At 40.5% G+C, this 21,154-nt stretch overlaps 2 protein-coding genes across 3 annotated transcripts; one reads left to right on the top strand and one right to left on the bottom strand.

Moving 5' to 3' along the window:
• Nucleotides 1-1,771: 1,771 nt before the first annotated feature.
• Nucleotides 1,772-11,320, bottom strand: LOC133969636 (sorting nexin-19-like). Of its 2 annotated transcripts, XM_062406243.1 has the most exons (13): nucleotides 10,611-11,320; nucleotides 9,103-9,221; nucleotides 6,952-8,445; nucleotides 6,230-6,368; nucleotides 6,043-6,143; nucleotides 5,850-5,969; nucleotides 5,043-5,161; nucleotides 4,625-4,721; nucleotides 4,389-4,539; nucleotides 4,071-4,194; nucleotides 2,751-2,935; nucleotides 2,573-2,660; nucleotides 1,772-2,359 (listed from the first exon to the last, which is right to left on the bottom strand). In XM_062406243.1, the coding sequence occupies exons 3-13, from the start codon at nucleotides 8,422-8,424 to the stop codon at nucleotides 2,233-2,235; spliced, it is 2,724 nt and encodes a 907-aa protein (XP_062262227.1). In that variant the 5' UTR covers nucleotides 8,425-8,445; nucleotides 9,103-9,221; nucleotides 10,611-11,320; the 3' UTR covers nucleotides 1,772-2,232. The 2 variants fall into 2 exon arrangements, with proteins under 2 accessions (XP_062262227.1, XP_062262228.1); XM_062406244.1 differs by lacking the exon at nucleotides 9,103-9,221.
• Nucleotides 11,321-11,447: 127 nt separating this feature from the next.
• Nucleotides 11,448-20,893, top strand: LOC133969637 (carotenoid-cleaving dioxygenase, mitochondrial-like). The gene is made up of 12 exons (XM_062406245.1): nucleotides 11,448-11,574; nucleotides 13,656-13,860; nucleotides 13,956-14,167; nucleotides 14,786-14,901; nucleotides 15,049-15,151; nucleotides 15,662-15,790; nucleotides 15,897-16,057; nucleotides 16,145-16,312; nucleotides 16,753-16,890; nucleotides 18,088-18,270; nucleotides 18,855-18,965; nucleotides 19,665-20,893. Exons 1-12 carry the CDS (start codon nucleotides 11,556-11,558, stop codon nucleotides 19,779-19,781), a joined length of 1,662 nt encoding a protein of 553 aa, XP_062262229.1. The 5' UTR covers nucleotides 11,448-11,555; the 3' UTR covers nucleotides 19,782-20,893.
• Nucleotides 20,894-21,154: the final 261 nt, after the last annotated feature.

The raw sequence follows: 21,154 nt of genomic DNA, 5'->3' as shown, positions 1-21,154 counted from the left end.
ATTGGATTTATTTTTTCAGGTTTTCCTGTTATTGTGTGCACCCCCATTAAAAAGACAGCTTTTAGACAGCCATCTTAAAGCTTCATAGAGATGATACTGTATTAGTTACAGGAGTACTCCACTGAAACGTACACAAATTGCATCTAGTCGTATGTTGTGTCCTCTTTTCTGTCGTTAACAACACATACGCACGGTTCTCAAGAAATGTGACCCATAGAAAGACAGAGATTTATTAGGTGGATATCTAAAAATGTCTCCTAAAGGTTCAATGTGTAGAATTTAGTGACATCTGGTGGTGAAGGTGCACGTTGGTGAAGGTGAAGCTGAATACCCCTCACCACACCCTCCCATTCCAAACATGGACGACTGTACAAAACATGGCTGCCTCCATAGAGAGGACCCACTCCCGGTGTAAAAATACAGTATTTAAATATAAAGGACCCATTACAACAACTTGTGCAATTTATATGAAAAACACCAGTAAAGAAAAATACTAGGAGTATTATATAAAATTTCTGCCAATAGATCCCTTTCATCTAAATCTTACAAACTAGTAAAGTAGACGTAATTGAAAAGTGAATGACACTATTGGATATGAGCAGCATGGTGGTTCAGTGGTGAGCACTGTGTGTCCTCACAGTCCATCAACATTCTGCTTGGACTTTCTGTTCTGAAGCTTAGCTCGTTATTTCTGTTACTTCCTAAAATGCACGAATTTTTAATTATTGTGGATCGTTTTGAACTCGTTTTGTGTTGAAGCGGTGAGCTCATTGTGGCAGAAACATCGGTTCTCCGTCTGTGTCCTTAGGGAGCACTGAATGGATCAAATCATCCGTTTAAGAGGTGGTCAACACATGTGGTTGTTCAGCACCTCAGTACATGGTGGGGCCAGAAGGAACACACAAACATGATAACTTCATCAAAGTTAAATATCTGTAGCTCCAGCTCACGGGGAGAAAATACAGAGCAGACAGGAAATATTAGCAGACTTATCTTAATCAATCCCAAACTTTTACACTAAAAAGATGAATGATTTCACTACTATGACAGCTGGCACATCGTCACGTGCCTGCACAGGACACTGTGTGCTGAGCTCAATCCGAAAGGGGATTTGGGTCTTGCGAACCTTACGTCTACTTGACTCTGAGATATGTTTCAAGTTCACAAACAATTTTAAAGGTTCAGGAAAGAACTTATTCAATTTGAAAAAAAAGATTTAGATGAAAAGAATCAGGGACTGATGTGGATCTTGTGAATTTGTGGTTTCATAAGGGGGCTGATGGGCCTTGGCAGAGGTTTGCACTCTACTGCTACTATAGTTTCTACTAATGCCACTTGAAGTTCCGACGTTGCCTTTAAATCACAGAGGCCTAAAAAAATAAAAGTAATTTGTGTGTTAGTGTGTGTGTGTGTGTGTGTGTGTGTGTGTGGGGGGGGGGTTATAAAAGGAATATTTTTCACTGTGGTTATGCAGTAAGGCGATAATCTTTCACAGCCTCATCAAAGAAATCCTGTCTGAAGCAGTGAGTACTTTTTAAAGCCTGGTCAGGATGAATAGTGGTTCACAGGGAGACTGAACACTAACTCTTGTTAAACCACTTTTATCAGTGAAATATATATGTCTGGGCTCTTGGATGAATTATTGATAGTACATGTGCCAAATCCTAAACTCCTCTCACACATGGAACAGTGCTCTTCATGGTCCGACCTCTGTGATTGATTCATCTAAGGATGTTTCCAACAGAATATCAGGTAAAACCAGACCAGAGGAGATTATCCAGAGCCGCTTTATAGCTAATATGTACAGTTTTACTGTAAAAAGTAATGTTCGCACACACAATTAGAATAAAATGTTGCCCCAACAGCAACGTTTTGTAATTTGAATCAGACTAGTTTACTGATGATCTTATTCTGTGTCTATTCAGAATCCAGATATTGTTAATAATCAAAATCTGATGAAAATGTATAAAATTCATCCAATAACATCCAATAATTTATCTTTGGAGCTTTAAAAGTCAGAGATGAACTATTGTGTGTTAATAGCCACACAAATGTTGAGTTGAACAGAGCACATAAAGAAAACAACAATATTTGCAATAGTAAAGTGCAGATGATGGTATCATAGTGGTTGTTTTCCTTCTGATGTGTCCCTTTATCACAACTCCAGCCCACATAAATACGTCTTCCATCCGTCGTCTCCACCTGTGAAGCATTAGGGTGTGATCGTGTCCATCAGTGAGGACTGTCCTTCTCCGTGTCTTTGGTCAAGCTCTGCAGCAGAGACCTCTGGAAGGCCTCGTCACACGACTCAGGGACCAGGAACTCCAGCAGAAGGTCACAGACGCAGTAGATCAGATGCCTGCACAGAATCACACAAACACACTCAAATACAGACTCACATCGACTGTAAATACAGCATATTTCAGTCTTGGAAATCAAAGATTTAAATGCCCTGTATGAAAACCACAAAGTGGTAAAGTCTTCTTCTCTCTTGGTTTAATTATGTGATGTGGCCATGTACAGCTCACAGAGTCAGACGAGTATTTACTCAACAGTTTGTCTGCTGACTCACTTGTTTATCTGATGGTCCTGTAAAGATTCCAGCATGGTCTCCAGACTCAGTGTGAACTTCTCATTGCCCAGCATGTCAGTGATGAGCTCTGTTCAAGTACAACAATATAGTTTTAGGAACCTTGCAAATCAGGACAATATTTAACCTCTACAATCTGAACCTAACATCGGCTGCAGACCTGGGATCAGCTGCACGAGACAGGCCAGACATTGCTCCTTAGTCTCTTCTCTTTCTGCAGCGCTGCGCTCAGGCCGGGGCTGAGCAGGTAATGTGCCCCCTGGCCACACAGCTTCCTGCAACACTTGCAGGTAAATTACCCAGCAGGGGGCGCTGGTAAGGTGGGCAACTCCTACATCCAACCATCTAAGACAAAAGTCAGTGGTTTAGTGCAAACATTGTTTGGTTTCTCTACCACATATCAGTGACTGCAGGGAGGGAACAAATCAAAAATGCACAATCCTGCAGGCTGATTGTGCTTGCACACAAGGGGAAGAAACACAAACAAGCAGTTTTAAATGTCTATAATGTCTATGAAGAGTATTTACTGACATTCTCAGTGAACCTGATCACTCCCAGAGGCATGTGTCAGGTCACAGAAATGGAGGCCAGAATAATCAGTTAGAGACGGCAGAACACACAAGAGATTAGACGAGCTGAGTTCCCACAGAAAGAAATCCCAGTGGGAATTCTAGAGAAGTCTTTGTCTTAAGCTGAAAACCCAGCAAAGACATAAACATTTCATTTAAAAGAAAAAATAATATTTTGAAAGTCAATCTGAGAGACTCTCACGAGGCCTCCATGCACTGCAAAACCACTTAGTACCTCGTAAAGCCGTCAATTGTTCTACAAAAGGAGCCGGTGTCATGATGCTCAGCTGCAGGAAGAAAAAATTACTGAGTCCCACAATGTGACCGCAATGTAGCAAAACAAATCTGCAGTCATACGTTTCCATTTGGAAGTAGGATGAGTTGATTTTCTTTCTTTTTTTTTTACAGCCATTTTAGAAACTTTGAGGTCATACATAATTGTACTTTATTTTGTTTCACTTTTTAAAGATGTCTATATTCCATTCATATTATTAGGCTCTTTTAACTTGTTATAGAGATTAATTTCTTTTTTAATTTCAACCTCTGTCTCTGTTCTTTTGATCCGCTTTAACAAATAGTTTTAAATTGCTTCCTTATGTTATTGTCCCTGTACAGCCGGTTGAATCTACCTCTGTGTATAAATTATGCTTTATAAATAAACCAAAACCATACTGTATCTTTCTTATGATTGATCAATAAATAAATCAGGGCACATACATTTTAAAAGACATTTGACGCTTTCTTGCTTGAATATATATAAGGTAAATTGTAATTATAAAAATGGATTATCCCAATGAACGCACTCTCATCATCACTTCTTCAGGACGCTTGAAACAGAGTTATTTAAAAGATGCGATGTTACTTGTTGTTCAGACGGAAATCAGTGCACAGACGCTGAAAGAAGGAGCTACCTCTCAATGAAGGTGCCAAAGAGCAGTCTGATGGTCTTCTGAATGTTCTCAGTGCACAGCCAACTCCACTGGTCCTTCATCAGCAGACACAGGATGTTCAAAACAACATCTGCGACAGCTGTGTCTGCACATGAAACACAACAAAAGGAACAGAGGGACACCTTAAATGGGAAATACAAGCAAATCACATCAGTGGTGGGAAGTGACTGAAGGGACTTCTATGCTTGTGGAGTGTTGCTGCGCCCAAGTGGTGACGCTACGTTAGTGTATGTTACTTCTCTGGAGCTACAAGGAATGCAATGTTGTGTAAATATGAACCTGTCCCGTGACTTTTCCCTGAAGTCCTCCTGTCTTTGTCAGGCTGCCCACTGCTCTGTCTGGCTGCCTCTTTCTCATGCTGCCCACATAACAGTCTTTCCTGCTCTGTGACAAAGTTCTCCAGGCCCGACAGCGTCATACCATTCAGGACCTGAAGCGATGCAACCATGTCAGCCGTATCAATTTCAAAAACAGGTTTATTATTCAGGGATAATAAATATAGTATGGTAACTTACAGGGCTGCCTTCACTAAAGTAGTATGTCACTTTCGGGTGTAGGTCAGGGATGTTGAGAGATGGGGAAATTTTGCTCTGGAACATAGATCTCCTGCAACTTGAAACACAAAACCAGAAGTTCCCCGATTACATTAATACAACAAAACACAGTGTACCAGAACAACCAGCACTGAATTATCTTGTACTGAACTGATTGTTTGATCAGTTATGAAAGAGAAACGTGATCATTGACCAATACGTTGAGAAACTATAAGTGATCTTATAAACATGTTGCACAAATTTAGACTTATTTCAGCCAAATTTGTCTTGAATCTAAGAATCTTAATGTCAAGTGTAATCTGGGATGAGGGGTCACACAGGCACAATGCTTTGTTACGAAGGGGTAAGAGGGATGACATTTTCATCACTGAGCTCTCACCTGGACTTTCTGTTGTCCAGTGTTCTTACATCAGAGTCTCCCTCAAACTCCTCTGTTGGACTGAGGGACTCAGGATAAGGAAAAGCTGTCTTCAACGTGTCTAGAGCATTTTCCATCATCTTCAATTGAAATTGACATGAGAAAATTATATTCAAAGTCATCTAGGGTGCGTCTTTGTAAACGGCTATTAGATTATATACAGAAGAGAAAACTATTGAAGATATAGGAGAGATTATGTGTTTTATGTTTTAATTTTATGTAAGACCCTGTGAATTTCAGGGTCCATGTGAAATAAGGAACCATTGATTTGCATTTGATTGTATTTACGAAATATCTATAAATCAAAGTCATCCACAAGGTGTAAAAGCATCCAAACAAAATCTGAGAATGCCGTTCATCATTTTTTGCAGCAAGGCCTAGGAGGACACAGTCCACACTAGACCTTACTGTGTATGTGTTTCAGTATATTGCCAAGTGCCATTTGAAAATGTAAGCTTTAACCATACACCTGATAAACACAATGTCATAAACAGCTTAACAATTTCATGCAGTCCAATTAAAAAGCCCTACAATTAATGTGTTTTTTAATTCGTGCTTTGAGTTTTATTCAAGTTTACGTTCAATTTATGTTTAGATTTTGTCCGAGAGCCAATTGTCAATTTTTGTATTTGAGTATATGTTGGATGATGATTTTAAGATCAGATTTTTTTATAGGGTTCTTTTTCTATTAAATTAATTTAATAAATATGAATTAATTCAACTTTCTCTTGATCATACTGCGTGATGAGGATCTCGATGTTAACTCACCTTGTCAATTCTGGACTTGGCAAAAGGTTTCCTCCCAAAATATGTGCAAACATCTGTGTTGACAGCCAGGAACTCCTGCATGTCCTCACTGTTGGCCGTCTCAGGAATGTTGTTCAGTTGCTGGAAGATTAAACAGTTTACAGGACCGCACAAATCTTCACTGACAATGCCGAGTGAAGATCCTGGTACCTACTCTGAGGAACGTATCCAGTTGGCTTTTACGGGCCTCGACCCTCTCGCTGTCTGCATTTCCAAACGAAAGGTCAGGGAACATTTTCTTTGGGCCTTTGACATCTGAAATGCAAAATTGTGAATTAACAAAAGGTATCTATCTTGACACAGTTCAGTGGGCAATTAAAAAGCCAAGGATAACTTCTTACTCTTGATTAATTTCTTGATTTCGGGCTTCTCCTCCAAACGTGTCTGCAAGTTGAGGAACTCGCTGTATCTGCGGTTGACAGTGTGAGAGGCCGCAGACTGCAGAGACGCACCGCATTCTGCTTCAGCCAATGTCTCAAACTGTAAAACAGGAAGTGGAGGGCAAACTGTGGTAATGATAACACACATTCAGTCAAACATTAAAGCAACATGTTTAGTAAGCACCAGCGCCCTCTGCAGCCAGAACAAAGGCTATTAATCTGTTGACTGTGTCTTCCCCCTCACTGAACTGAAACAGAACTGACATGATCTCCAGCTTCCTGAACCAGCAGAACTGGCGGTGTGACAAATAAACCAAACTTAGATTTCTTCTTATTTTAAAGGTTTCTTTTCACTGAACATCAGAGATAAATGCCTGATTTGAATGTCTTATTTATGTGTTTAACTTATAACATACAGTCTGCTTTAATATGGAACTTGCTGGATTTGATTATGATGATCTAAGTTGTGATTTTCCGACAGTTGCACACTTCCCAAAGGAGATCAAAGCCACATTCTAAAGCTACATAGAGCCAGAACAGGCATTAGGAGGTGGAAACGGGAATTGGAGTGGGACCATTCTTCTTATCCATGTCAGTGAAGCATCAAACTGATTATGAGGATAATATTTTAAGGGGAAAAGGTTGAGTAGTGTTGCTTTAAAGGCAGCAGGAGGTGTTTTTACCTTCACAGTGTAGAGAGTATAGGGATGTGCGATTGTGCCACGCAGCTCCTTTGCTGCGACTGTACCAGAAATGTGTACATTCTGGACTTGTACAGGTGCAGCTTGGTTGTTGTGCGAATCAAAGTTGAAGGAGTTATGTCTTTTTGGAGAACAAGATGGGGATTTCTCTTGGGCTATACCCGCCGGCCACTGGGAGTCCTCAGGCACAACCACCTTCTGCCCAAGATTTTTCAGAGGTCCAAAGCAGCCAAAGGCCTCGTCGTCCCTCAAGGGGCTCAAGCTGCAGAAGTTTGTTGGAGGACCACAGTCAAAAAAGCCTCCTGTCAGGTCCTCTCCTGAGTCAGACTGAATCAGAGACTCCAGTGAAATCATTTTGGACTCTGACAACTGGGAGTAATGAGCAGACGGGAGGGTACAGCAGCTCACTTTGCATGGTGTGAGTAAACCTGCGTGACAACTTTCTAATTTGTCCATAGATGTCTGGCTGACCAGGCTGCTCTGTGAGGAGTCCTGATCATTGATCAGACTGAGGCTCTGTTGATCTTCAAGCTCTGACAAGCTTATGCTGGAGAGACCTGCTTGTTCAGAAGAAGACAGTGACCTGCAGGTGGTCCAGGAGTCCTGCTGGATTAGACATTTGTACAGTGCAGCTGTCGGGAGGGCATCGTGTGGTTCTCTTGACCTGGTGATTATATCTACAATGGTTTGATTCAGCAAGTCCGGATCCGACACTCTGCTAATGAGCGGCAACAGAACATTGTAGGTGATGAGTTCTGTAACCATGTAACCTCCGGTCCTGGTCTCCATCTGAGGGTACGGAACAAGCACATGTAAGACGAGGTTAACCAGAGCTCTGGAGTACCTGAGCTCAACGGCTGCACTGCTCACAGCTGGGTGAGGAGCATCTACTTCACTGTAAAGCTGCCACAGGCTGAACACCTCCCTGTGCGTTGACTGTATCTGCCGTGCCGTGATGTAGCTCTGCAGGTGACAGCCGTACAGCTCCAGCAGCCGTTGGACCAGCGCCTTCCTGTCCAATCGCCTTGCACGCTCCTTCAGCTCCATCACTGACTCCAACATTGAATTACGCACTGCACGCTCAAACTCCCCCTCCACCTCTGGCAGCAGAGTACGATACCACGAGGACACAAAGTCACGCACCGCTTTGTGGACGGCACTGTCGATCTCGTGGTTCAACCTCCACTCGTGCTCGGGTGAACACAGCGGTGGGTTTAGGGCACCAAGAGGCAAGAAATGCTCCAGGTGGAGGAGGCTGTTTGCATCCAGCACAGCGCGAGACCCGAGCCAACCCCCGAGGACCACTAAGAGACTGGTGAAGACGCAGAGCAGCCAAACGTTGACGAGGAGGTGGAAGAGGACGAGCCATGCCAGGAGAGCTCCGAGGCCTAACAGCCTCTTCTGCCCGAGTAACTCTGATAAAGTCCAGTGATCGGAGCTCTTGGAGGAAGGCATCACAGCCAGCAGAGGTGTGTCCTGTTTAAAAAAGACAATGTACTGTCACATAGCGAGAATGAGGAAGTCGTGCTTTTGTTTATTGGATTTACTTGTTTTATAAACACCTAATACTTGATAAGACCAGTTGCAACATTTGGTGGCAAACTGGGAATTAGTTACTTTGCACGTTTTAATGTTTTAATATTGTGTATGACTTTTAGTATATTACCAATGTGAACACTCACTACAACACTTAAACATTGAGACATCGGTTGAGGAATGTTCGACCATCCTCAAACATAACTGTACATACCACTATCTATAATGTATATAATGTATATTATACACTATATCTGTACACCATTGGGAGAGTGGGGCGCTTCGTTCCACACATAAGCCCTTCTCTCTCCAAGCAGCACCCAAGGGCAGGTTATAGATAAAGGTAGTGGAAACTAACTCATTGTTGTGGAAAACTATTTGGGAAAAGTAACTTTTGCAAACCTGTCTGAGACCTCTCTATTACATAATGACTGTCAAAGGACTTTCTTAATTCCTGTTTCAAACTCTCCTTCTTGGAAAAATAGTTTCCAACCTCAACCTCCCTGAATGGACAGGCGAGACGGACCGACATCATCTTAGCGCTGCCATCCATCTGGTGAGAATCTGAAAGTTCATGTGTATCTTATATCGCCATACCTTTGTCAGGGCTATTGTGAGTCACCAACCATTTACAACAAGGCACACCAGGAAATTGGAGATAACATCAGGAAGTCCATGTTTACAATTTGTTGACCATATAATGGTTTATGCTCCATCTAGAGAACAATGAAAAACGGATACTTGAAATGCAAGGCTGCAGAAGGCCGCAGCACAAGCTTGAAATAATTGCAATTTGTGAAATAACAGGATGAATTTTTAGGTCATGTGATCAAATCCCTCCCCATAAGAGAGTAAAAGTTATTTACAATATTCCTAAAACTGTTACAAAGAAGCAAGTCATGAACTTTTCCACGAGGGTCTATGTCTGTTAGCCTAAAACTGCCAGAAAAAAGTGAACAACTCTTTCTGCTCCCGTTTTGAAAGATTTAAACTGAATATCTAAAAAAAAATTGATATTCAGTTTAAACTATAACACAGCAGGGCAACAACAAATTTACTATCAATCCAGTAACGTTTAGATTATTATAGCTGACGTTATGTCTCTTCCATAATTTTGTATGTACAGTTAGCTTGAATTTAGACAATTCATGTATTTCCCCACTGTACAGTACAAACAGAATTCAAAACACGGAGCCACAGGCTGTAATATGATCAAATACAAAACCCCTACTGAGGTCTTCTGACAGACTTTGTCAGACATTACACTAAAGTAGAAATATTTGTTCTAATAGTATAAGTCAAATAAAAATGCTTATGAAGTACTCACTATGCGGAAGGGCAAATTTCTGAATAAAATATACTATACTGGATGTAGCATTTATATGTGATTCATTATGAATTATTCATGTATATTGCCGTAATGTTTTAGCTCTTACAGGCGCGGCTTGTTTTTGACTATATGTAATATATTGCTGAGTAGATATAAATTTCACCAGGGGATCAATAAAGTCTTATCTTATCCATAAATAGTGCATTTGAACATATCTATTGACAACATTTGTATATATTCTATAACAAAAATAAAATACAATAATTATACAAATACAAAATAACTAGATTGAAAACTAAACCTACTCTTATTGTAGTGAAATATAAAGTATGCTTGTCTATAATAAACTTCTGGCAATAACAGATAATATCAAGGAGCAGAACATTTAAACACTCAAATACAAGCATCTCAAATATTTCAATAAGCTACTTGCTTCAATTTACTTTGTTACTTCCCACCTATAACAGCAGTGAAGCTGGTGTAACATTATAATCATTACAAAATAAAAGGGCTGACATCAACATTTATCAGAGAGGGCCCTGTTGCCATGGCAATCACCCAGTTTCCTGCAGTGAAATCAGCCTGTTGTGCTTTATTGCTCTTTTTCTTCACCACTTTGACTACATGTTTTTATAAATGTGGTGTAGCTACACCTATAGCTTACAGCTGAGGTCACAGGTGGAGCTACTGTTCACCTAACACAAGGACCTATACTATAATCTACTGATGTACTGTAATATTCATGTTCTGACAGCGAGGAGACAGCAAATATTACCTGAAAGGTTCCGGGTTATTGGAGGTTTACATTCGGAACAGAGGCGGAATGAGACGTCCTCCTCCTCCTGTGGGACATAGCTCTAATCCTCCAACAAAGATAATCAGGATCAGCCGGTCCTGGTGGACACTCACACCCAGGCCATATGGCGGGACAAGGAGCAGTTAGATGTGGACATCCCCAGTGTCTTCAGCCCTGTGGGAGGGACATGTTCCTCCACTGCTGCTCTCAATGGAAGCATGACCAAACAGGTACAAAACTAACAAGAAACAAAGAAACAAAGAAAGAATAATAATAATAGAATGATAATTGTAGGAGGGTGAGGCCTGTCGTGGGAATTCTGCAATCTCACTCTGACAACGGGGAACGAGACACAAATCTCTTACAGTATTGCCACACGTTAATGCTCAGAGCAATGGTACACAAGGAAATGAACATGATTATATTGCGATAAAAATGTTACATTTCCCTTACACGTGATTATATTGTGATCAAAATGTTACATTTCCCTATCAGGCCTGTTTTCATTCCACAGATACTCCATTCTCTCTCCAATCAGTACTAAAGGTTAAGTAATAGATCCTCTACAGCCCTCTACATGGCAAACACAAACAAACAATGAACACATACAAACCCACAAATGAATGAAAGAAAGAAGGAAAGAAAGAATAATAATAAAAGAATAATAATGTATGCATTACTCTACTGCCCCATTTGTTATAATAATAATACTTTTTTTCTTATTATTATCGTAATAATACAACAGTGGCTTTTCCGCATCTGTCAGTCTGGCCCCTCTCTCTCCCTCTCCTCCCTCTCTCCCTCTGTGTTATATAACCTGGTTGTGTAATAGCGCAGCAGCATGAGCACCTCCAGTGGCGCAGCAGTCAATGGTCCAGCAGATGCAGCGACCAGTGGCTTTATCCTTCCAAGTCCACCGCGGCCATGTCTCCTGTGAGCCCAGGTGAGAGATTTATTCTGACACTGACTCGAACTGCCCATCAGCACCGTTTTATTATCCACCTGCTGATGACACACACGCACACGAAAAAACACACACACAAACACACACACACACACACACACACACACACACACACACACCGATGAGAGTGAGACTGCAGCAAAGTTAAATCCGATAGAACCTGGCGCACTTATAGCTCAACACACTTCGTTTTTCTCGTTGCTGGCTTTTATTATGAAAAGGTGGGTTTGCAGTGCGGCTTGATGTATGTGACTGTGATGGAAGAACAAACTGTTCTTTCAGCCTCTGCGCGCTTTACATCAGTTTGCCTGGTGTGATCGCAGCTCACAAATCTGCTGAAGGCAGAAAACAACGTTATAATATCGTTGTTAACGCAGGTCGATTCATCGCAGGCTGCAGTCACATGATGATCCGAGCAGCGCTGGTATAGGTTCACGGTCAACGTAATTTCTAGTATAGAGCTCAGCACGTGTTACTGCACGTGTCCTTAATGCATTTGTGGGGTGTGTCCATATCAATACATCCATCCGCTTGCTTAGAATGCAAGAGAATGTGCCGTGGTTACACCGCATGTACAAGAACAGGGAAAGATTGGATTATGGGAAATGTTGACACCTCCAAATAATGATTTCTTGCTTGAAAAATTCCCAATGCATTTCTCAGTGTTGGATAATGTGTGACCTATCAGACGGGTACAGATCCCTGATGTCCCCCCTCTTCACTTTACTCAGAATATTTGCTTGATGTGTTGTGAGTCCATCTGCAGGTGCTGAATTAAATCTCAGCAAAGTCCAGCGTTGACTTTGCTCTTTATTAAATAGAATTTGCCTTCTGTCATCTCCCATTCTTAATGTAAGTCGGGTGCATTATAGGCTGCTTGCGGGTGTAATGGTAGATGTACCAGGAAATAAGAGAGGATACCTCTCTGCAGAAGACCTGGCGTCAGTTTACCCGTGAGCAGACCATCTGTGCATGTGTAAACAATCTGTGTGCACTCACCCCTGTCAGTAAACAATATAATCTTCAAGATGTGACCTTATAGCAATGAACACTGTGCCACTGACGTCGGACCGAGTTTTTACCAGGGTTAAAAAGTGCAGTTGCTTTCAAACCGCCTCACTTAACCTGAGCAAGCCGCATTTTAAGACCAACACATCATTGGGAGCCTATGTGGACACACTTGCCCTGCTGTTTGAGCAACATTGTGCTGGATTGGAAATTGGAAAGTGTCAAACAAGCAATAAAAAGCTTTCGTGGCCCAGTTGGCACCGCTTAGTTGTAAGGAAGGACCCAGGTCCATTCAGGCTTCAGGTGTCCATATGAATCATTCACATGTAGTTTTTCAATAAAAGGTTTCATTAAATTATCCACATCATTACTCTACATATGTTACTTTTTATGTTTACACGCAAAGATTATGTAAAAGTCCCTCCCTGGTTATATAATTGAATCTGGGGCCAATCAAATAAGGGCTTCCGTTGCTTGGTTACAGTGGAGCTGTCTGTTGACAATAATTCAAGTCAGATGTCTTCATAAACACTGGAATCTGTCCTGCGAGGAGGCCCAGTCAATAAAACTCTGCAGTGACGCCAGAGAGGAAGGACGGCCGTGTGCGTTTATTCCCACTGAGGATCTAAACTGTTGCCCAAATATAGTGTTGAAACAAGCCGCATGACATTTTCCTCTATAAAATAAAGTGGCACCATTTAATTACCATATAAATTAAGAGTTAGGTAGGGTTTCAAATGTTTTGTCCGGTTCAGAGAAGATTCGCATTTTACAACAGCATTTGAATACCTAAATAAATGTAAAGAAAAATATGTAATAGATAAGGATGAATCTTTTGGCTCAAAGCAATGCACTGAGAGCAGTGGAATTGTGAGCTTTCTTTATAGGTTGTTGTTGACAGTGGATCTTATCAGGCAAAGAAGCATAACTGTAGGGTTTTCCAAAGTTCACCCTAACTCTGCCAATAAAATCTCCCAGTTTGAATTGAATGCACCATAATCAAAGACGGCCATATCCCCGCAATTTACCGTGTATGTGTTTATTTCCTACAGTTAACGACAAGCCAGTTGAGAATGGCAAGGACAAGGAATCCATCAACACACTACTGAAGGGACTGGAGACAATTTCCCCTTTGGTCCAGTCTGCGCAGGAGACCCCTGAGCCGATCTCTACCACAGTAAAAGGCAACATTCCCCCCTGGATCAATGGCAAATTCCTCCGCAACGGGCCGGGGAAGTTTGAGTTTGGCAACACACAGTGAGTTGGAAACACCTCGATGTACTGCTGCGCAACACAATTGAAACTAAATACATGTGATGGGATTGAACCTGGACTTGTGCAATCCACCGCAGCTACAACCACTGGTTCGACGGGATGGCAATGCTACACCAGTTCAAGATCGACAAAGGCCAGGTGACGTACATGAGTCGGTTCCTGGACAGCGATGCCTACAAGAAGAACAGTGAGAGGGACCGCATCGTGATGTCAGAATTCGGAACACTCGCCATGCCCGACCCCTGTAAAAACTTCTTTCAACGCTTCCTGTCTCGCTTTGAGATGATTGGTGAGTAGATGGAATAAGATGGGACTGGAAAAAACTAGTGTTCAGGGGGGATGTCTTTCAAAGAGGAGGGGTGGTGGGAATTGGATGTGGTTGGTTAGGTGACTCCGTGTACATGGAAGCTGCCTCGTTCTATTTATGTCTTGCTCCGAGGTATAAATGAAATAACAGCTATAGGATGTCGTTCAGTAGTCCCCTTAAATTCAAACTAGCTGCACCATGTTGCATAACCTCATAGGTATCAGTTTCCTTTGTTTCATCAAGATCCATCATTTACTCGAATCCAAATTTGGCAACAGTCGTGAGAGCATTTTGGTCATTTGAGAAAGATAGCCACAACAGCCGGGATACATTTTCGAGATAAGGTGGGAGAAAGACGACACTCTTCAAGCTCTTTTCTTTAAAAAAAATGATTGAGGCCTCCAAGAAGGTTACATAATTACATGTCCCACTGTGGGGAATCAGAGACGCGGGAGAGGCATTCTCAAAATATTTTCACGACACGCAACTAGACTTATGCAACTACAAGCTGCAAATACAAAGCAGTGTGCTTTGGAAAGCTATTTATTTTGAAAGGAAAAATGCTATAGCAATCCAGTAACATGTTTTTCTTTGTTGCAGAGCCCACGGATAATGCGAGTGTGAGCTTTGTGAAGTACAAAGGTGACTACTATGTCAGCACAGAGACCAACTTCATGCACAAAGTGAACCCAGAGAATCTAGAAACGCTGGAAAAGGTACCAACATGAGCATCATGCAGTAAGATATTAATGTGAATCTAAGTTTTATGAATTACATACAGCATAAATACATTTACATGCATAATAGAGTCCAGTGATTAACACACACATTGATTCTTCATCCTCACTGCTTTCATTTCATAGGTTGACTGGAGCAAGTTTATTGCTGTTAATGGAGCCACTGCCCACCCCCACTATGACCGTGACGGTACCACCTACAATATGGGCAACTCGTACGGAAGCAAAGGTTAGTCCCATTGTCCACCAGATTAAAATGTCACACCTTAATTATTTGTTTCTCACTCACTGATCATCAAATAATAAAAGTGCATACCTTCCCCAGGGTTTATGTCCCATCTTGCTATGTCAAGGCAGTGTTTCCCATTAATTTGGCTAGGCAGTTTTGTAATGAACCACTTCTTATAATAACATAGGAGATGTATAGTGCTATTTGCAGTGCTTTCAGCCATAAGGTTTTTATTGTCCTTGCAGATAGATAGACCTCATACTTTCAGCTGCAGGTGTAATGTATCGCAGTTCTCTCTCACACAAAATAACTCAGAATTTGCTGCACGAGAAAGCAAAACATCCATTTTGTGCTCCCTCGCCACTTCCACCCAGTTTTGTAATAGTCCTTCCGGTGTTTTTTGTGTAGTCATTCTAACAGACAGGCAACAAACAAACAAAGATGATAACATAACCTCCTTTTGCAGAGGTAATATTGTGTGTTAAAGATGCCTAAAGATAATATTTTCAGGAGCCCGTTACAACATCATCAAAGTGCCGCCTGAGAAGACCGGTGCCAAAGACACGTTGCAAGGTGCCAAAGTGCTCTGCTCTATCATGCCTTCAGACAAGTCCCATCCCTCCTACTACCACAGCTTTGGTAAGTCAGGGCTCCTTGATATCACTCAGTATTTGTGAAGTCTGTATCTTTCACCTGTTGCCCTTAGCCACAAAAAGTATAATGATCCTCTCGCTAACCCTTCCAGCCATGTCAGAGAACTGGGTGGTGTTCATCGAGCAGCCAATCAAGATGGACCTGCTGAAGATCGTGACATGTAAGATGAGGGGGAAGGCTCTGAGCGAAGGCATCTACTGGGATCCCAATCTGGAAACTGTCTTCCATCTTGTTGACAAGCACACAGGCAAGGTGAGATAACCGGGATGGTTAGAGGTGAGGAAGGGAGGAAGCTTGCTGTAGGTCCTGGGTGGTCTGACCATGTGTTCTGTGCCGCAGGTCAGCTCAGTGAAGTACCACGCCAAAGCCCTCGCCACCTTCCATCAGATCAACGCCTTCGAGGAGGACGGACACTTGATGCTTGACATGTGCTGCTCAGACGACGGGCAAGCCATCAACAACTACCTCATCCAGAACTTACGCAAGTCAGGAGATGCACTCGATGAGGTCAGAATTGAATTACTCGTGACCACATAAATTCACACTCTGGGTCGTTATTAAATTTAACTAATCCAGACAAAACTTGACCAGGGACTACACATGACAACTAGCCCTTTTTGTTAAGTCTACCATACATCCAGTCATGGTTGTCTATGTGCACTGTGCCTGAGAGATAAACAAATAATCTCAACTAAATCCATCCTCACATCCTCTAACACGGCCAGAAATGATCAGAGCAGATTTTTTTCTCATCTTGAGGTGTGTACCATCCTTTTATTTTCTGCTAAATAATTGTGAAATACATTTAGAAGGATAAGTGTTTATATTGAATATTCCATTTAGTCGTCTCACTGATACTACTTATCCTACATTTTTTTCAGTCTCTTTGCACCAAAGACACCACTTGACTTCATGTTTGTTTTGTTCCTGTGGTGTGTCCCTCCCAGGTGTACAACACGTTGTCCAAGAATTACCCCCGGCGTTTTGTTTTGCCCCTGAATGTGACGAGTGAAACACCAACAGGCCAGAACCTGAACACACGGCCCTCCAGTGGTGCAACGTGTGTCAAAGTCAGCACAGATAAGGTGAGCTGGAAAATGAATCGTACATTATAAACTCTGCATTATCATTTCAATCGAACAAATCAATCTATATTAATCAAATAGTGGTTGAACAACCCTTTCCTGTTTAATAGAAGCAACAATACCATAAGGTAAAACAATGCCCTGTTGCTGGTGTATTATTGAATATTATATTACTGAAGTAGAATTACAAATCCTGTAAGTGTGTTCCTGTTTTTTAGTTGGTCATTATGAATTAAGTTCTTCATGTACACTTGGTTGTATTTCCCTTTTCATCACAGTGTAGTGAAGTAAAAAGTGCAGTAATTCCCTTGAGATAAAGTAAAATACAAGTCTCTTAATGTAACTCAAAGTGCTTTTATAGATCTGAGTACTTTGGGAATTTAACTGGGTTACTTTCCACAAATACAAACAGATCACCCCACATACCACATGGATTCAACACATAAGGACAAACTCCAGTTTGAGATTGTGTAAATAATTTGTGTAGCATTAGTGGTGCATTTACATCTTAAACAAATCCGAGACGGAAATCTTACGAGAACGTATGCTTTTAAATGAATGAAAACATTTTTCAAAAAAATTAGCTTTCATAAGCACATTGCTTCGTATATGCAGCTTGTAGTTGCACAAGTCTAGTTTTGTGTTTTGTTAAATATTTTCAGAATGCCTCTCCACCCTCTCTGATTCCATACTTTGGGACATGTGGCTCAGGCCTCAACAAATTTTTTTAAAGAAAAGAAAAGAGCTTGTAGAGTGTCGTCTTTTCTCCCACCTGATCTAGGCTGTTGTGGCTATCTTTCTCAAATGACCAAACTGCTCTCTTGACTGTTGCCAAGTTTGGATTCGAGTAAATTCTGGATCTTAATGAAAAAAATCAGGCATATTTAGGAAATAGCCTCATGTCATTGTGTTTCAGTTCTCAAAGGTAAAGCTTACAGTGAAAAAAGGATGTAGAAATGTGTACACAGAAACTGCACTGGTTGGCGGAGGTATATAACAATACATCACTCTACTCTTAAAAGATCCCCCACTCAAGACAGTGATCAACCATTTAAAGATCCTAGAAAATACGTTTTTAAATTTGCTCCCAGCCTCAATGAGAAAATTCTTCCATTTCAAAGGAGCATCCCAAACTGAAGCAAATGTTCAGTGAACGGACGTCAGGAAACATCATAACATTAGACACTTTGTCGACAGGTCTTCTGCCAGCATGAGGATCTCCATGGGGATGACCTCGATGACTACGGAGGCCTGGAGTTCCCTCAGATCAACTATGGCAGATGTAACACACGACCATACCAATATTTTTACGGCTGTGGCTTCAGACATCTGGTGGGAGACTCTCTGCTCAAGATGGACCTGAACGACAAAACTTTTAAGGTGTGTGTGTGTGTGTGTTTGTGTGTTTGTGTGTGTGTGTGTGTGTGTGTGTGAGTGTAGGGAAACAAAATATAATTTCTTATGTCATGGCTAAGTTTAGTGGTATTATGTGAATTGTGGTTAGGTTAGGGTTAGGCATGAATTGTTAATGGTTCAGGTTATAGATATGGTTTTGGTTAGGCTGTCAACAATGAATGGAGGTTAATGCAAAGTGCTGTACAAACCTCCTTCCAGTTTACAGAGCTGGTTTTGGATTAACTGGAATAAGGTGAAAACAAATCAAAACAAACCCATTTCTTTGGCTGCAAAAATGTTGATTACATGTGGGATTTACAATTTGACAAATTCCTCTTTATCTTGACTATTCACTTGTTTTATTCTTTAATCGGAGACATATGTTTATTTCAGTAAAATTCAGATGTTCTAATACTTTTTACTTATAGCGCAGACATAATTATCCTAAAACTTTTTTTTTTTTAGGGATCGCTTCGATCAACATCCTCTTTATGCCTTAGTACAGCTTTTCCGTTTCCCTATGGTAAAATGTAGAATGCTGAAACACTTTTGAATTTGACATATCACAGGTCTGGTACCAGAAGGGTCTGTACCCCTCAGAGCCTGTGTTTGTGCCGTCACCTGAAGCCGTGGAGGAGGATGATGGAGTCGTCCTCTCCGTGGTTCTCACCCCCTCACAAGTAAGACTTTAAAACAAGCTCATGAGAGAGAGCCCATGTGACACGGACATTTTAAAAATATTTTTTCAATGGTTTGAGAGAGAGAAAATTACCTACGTAATTACCAAATGATTATTTACAAATATTTCTATTCATGGAATATTTGTTTGATTCCAGAGCAGGAACAAAAGCATTTTTTTGCCTCATGTAAAAACGAACCTACAATGTTCGCAAATTATTCCTAACAGGATTTTTGCAGATTTACTCAATTAACTTGTAAATAAGCTGCCTTCCCTTGGCTGTCGCTGTCAAAATTCAAAGCTAAAATTGAACTGTATAGTGACTAGCAGGAAAACCGATGGAAGCCTTTCAGAGGAAACAATGCTGATTTAAAGTGCCGTAGTATACCAACAAAATGTACTCAATGGATGTTATTAGTTATGTATTTATGTAAATGTTCATGCTTCGTTTATTTCCCTTAGCACCTGTAAAAAACACTTGATAACTGAAACACATTGAATATCTCTGAAGTACATCATATATCTTGGAAACACATCAAATATCTCTGAAAGAGGGTACCTGGTTTAGAAGTTGTTAGTTTGAGCTGTTTGTGTGCACAGAGGAACATTCTGCTGTAGTGACACTCTGACTGACATTAGATTCGGATTAGATGCTCAGTGTTGTTTCTGATTGTGATCCCAACCAAACTTTTCTCTACAGGATAAAGGGACGTTCCTCCTGGTTTTGGATGCCAAGACATTTGAGGAGTTGGGAAGAGCCAATGTGCCTGTGAACATCCCGTATGGCTTCCATGGAACCTTTAATGCATCTGCATAGATCGAGCTATGTTACTCGAATGATACAAAGAATACTGAATGAAGTATCATACACAAGTTACTACTATAATGTAGGCATCAATCTATATTGAGCCTAAAGGATGGTCCCACTATTATATCACACAAGTGTCTAATGGACATTTATTTGTACTCTTTTTTAGTCTCAAACTATATTTTTTTAAAGGCTGATTTACTTTATATCTAATATTTACCTTTGCGATTTTTCCGGTGGGGTTACACAGTTGTGCATTAAAACAAAGAATCTCTGCCAAGGTGTTTGTTCACAAATATGATCACATGTAAAAACAGTTGGTTCAACAGGATTTTATAATTAAGGTGTTTTAGAATGTAATCAACTTTTACATAGAAAATGAAAATACACATATTATTGATTGTGTTACTTTTGTAGATTGGGAGTTTTCCCTCAACACATTTTCCCCCTGTTATTTTTCAAACTAAAGTCTGTAATTTGTTTGATTTAACCAATTTATTTTGAACATGTGAACAATTGCAACAAATACAACATTTACCAAACATACTAAAATAAATATCAGTAGTCCAAACAATAAACCCTGGTGAACTCTACAGGTGATGTTCAGGGTAAGTCCTCTCCCTCCAAATCCAGATCTTTGTATTTTTTTAAATTGTAAATCTTACTTTAGTATGTCAAATGTTGTTTTTTTTTTAAACCCAGAATGACCACTACTACATATTCTTTATTTTCTACTGCTTTTTCTATTTTTTTATTTCTTCCTTTTATACAAAGTGGTCTTACCAGCTCAAAACCTATGTTGCTGCTCATATGAAATGTATTATGATTTGTAATGAGGTGATCAAGTTTTATATGGAACATTCATTAGTATCCAGTAACTGTGAATGAGGGAAAATGGTCTGCAGTTTGTATTCAGCTTTATATACTATTATGTATCATGATAAACTGTTAATTTTTCTTTTTACAGGCTGGTTACAGATATGAGTCACTTAACCAAAGATTTTAATTTGACTCCAGACTGTGGGTTTATTACTCTTGACCTTTCAAACTATGTCCCACATAATTTCAGGCAAACACAGACTTCACTAACAAACAAATCATTAAATGTATCTGCAACCAAGGCTTCGTTGTTGTTTATTTTTTACCAGGAAATTCTCAGAGCATCTGTCCTTCCCACTTTTTCTTTTCATCATAGGATTTTAAAATCTTCCACGTATTTTGTATTATTATTGTTTTCATTGGCCTTCAGCAGTTCAATTTTTTTGTCATTTTTCAGTTTCACATAATTCTTGTCAGTTTGTTTTGTGGCTTTTTTATTTTCTTTACTTAAATTCTGTGTATAATGAATATGATACATTTTCCTTTTCTTTCATGAACGTTTT

The sequence above is a fragment of the Platichthys flesus genome, chromosome 15, assembly GCF_949316205.1.
Source record: "Platichthys flesus chromosome 15, fPlaFle2.1, whole genome shotgun sequence".
Taxonomy (NCBI): domain Eukaryota; kingdom Metazoa; phylum Chordata; class Actinopteri; order Pleuronectiformes; family Pleuronectidae; genus Platichthys; species Platichthys flesus.
The sequence above is the reverse complement of the archived record's forward strand: the minus strand, read 5'-3'. Positions and strand labels throughout refer to the sequence as shown.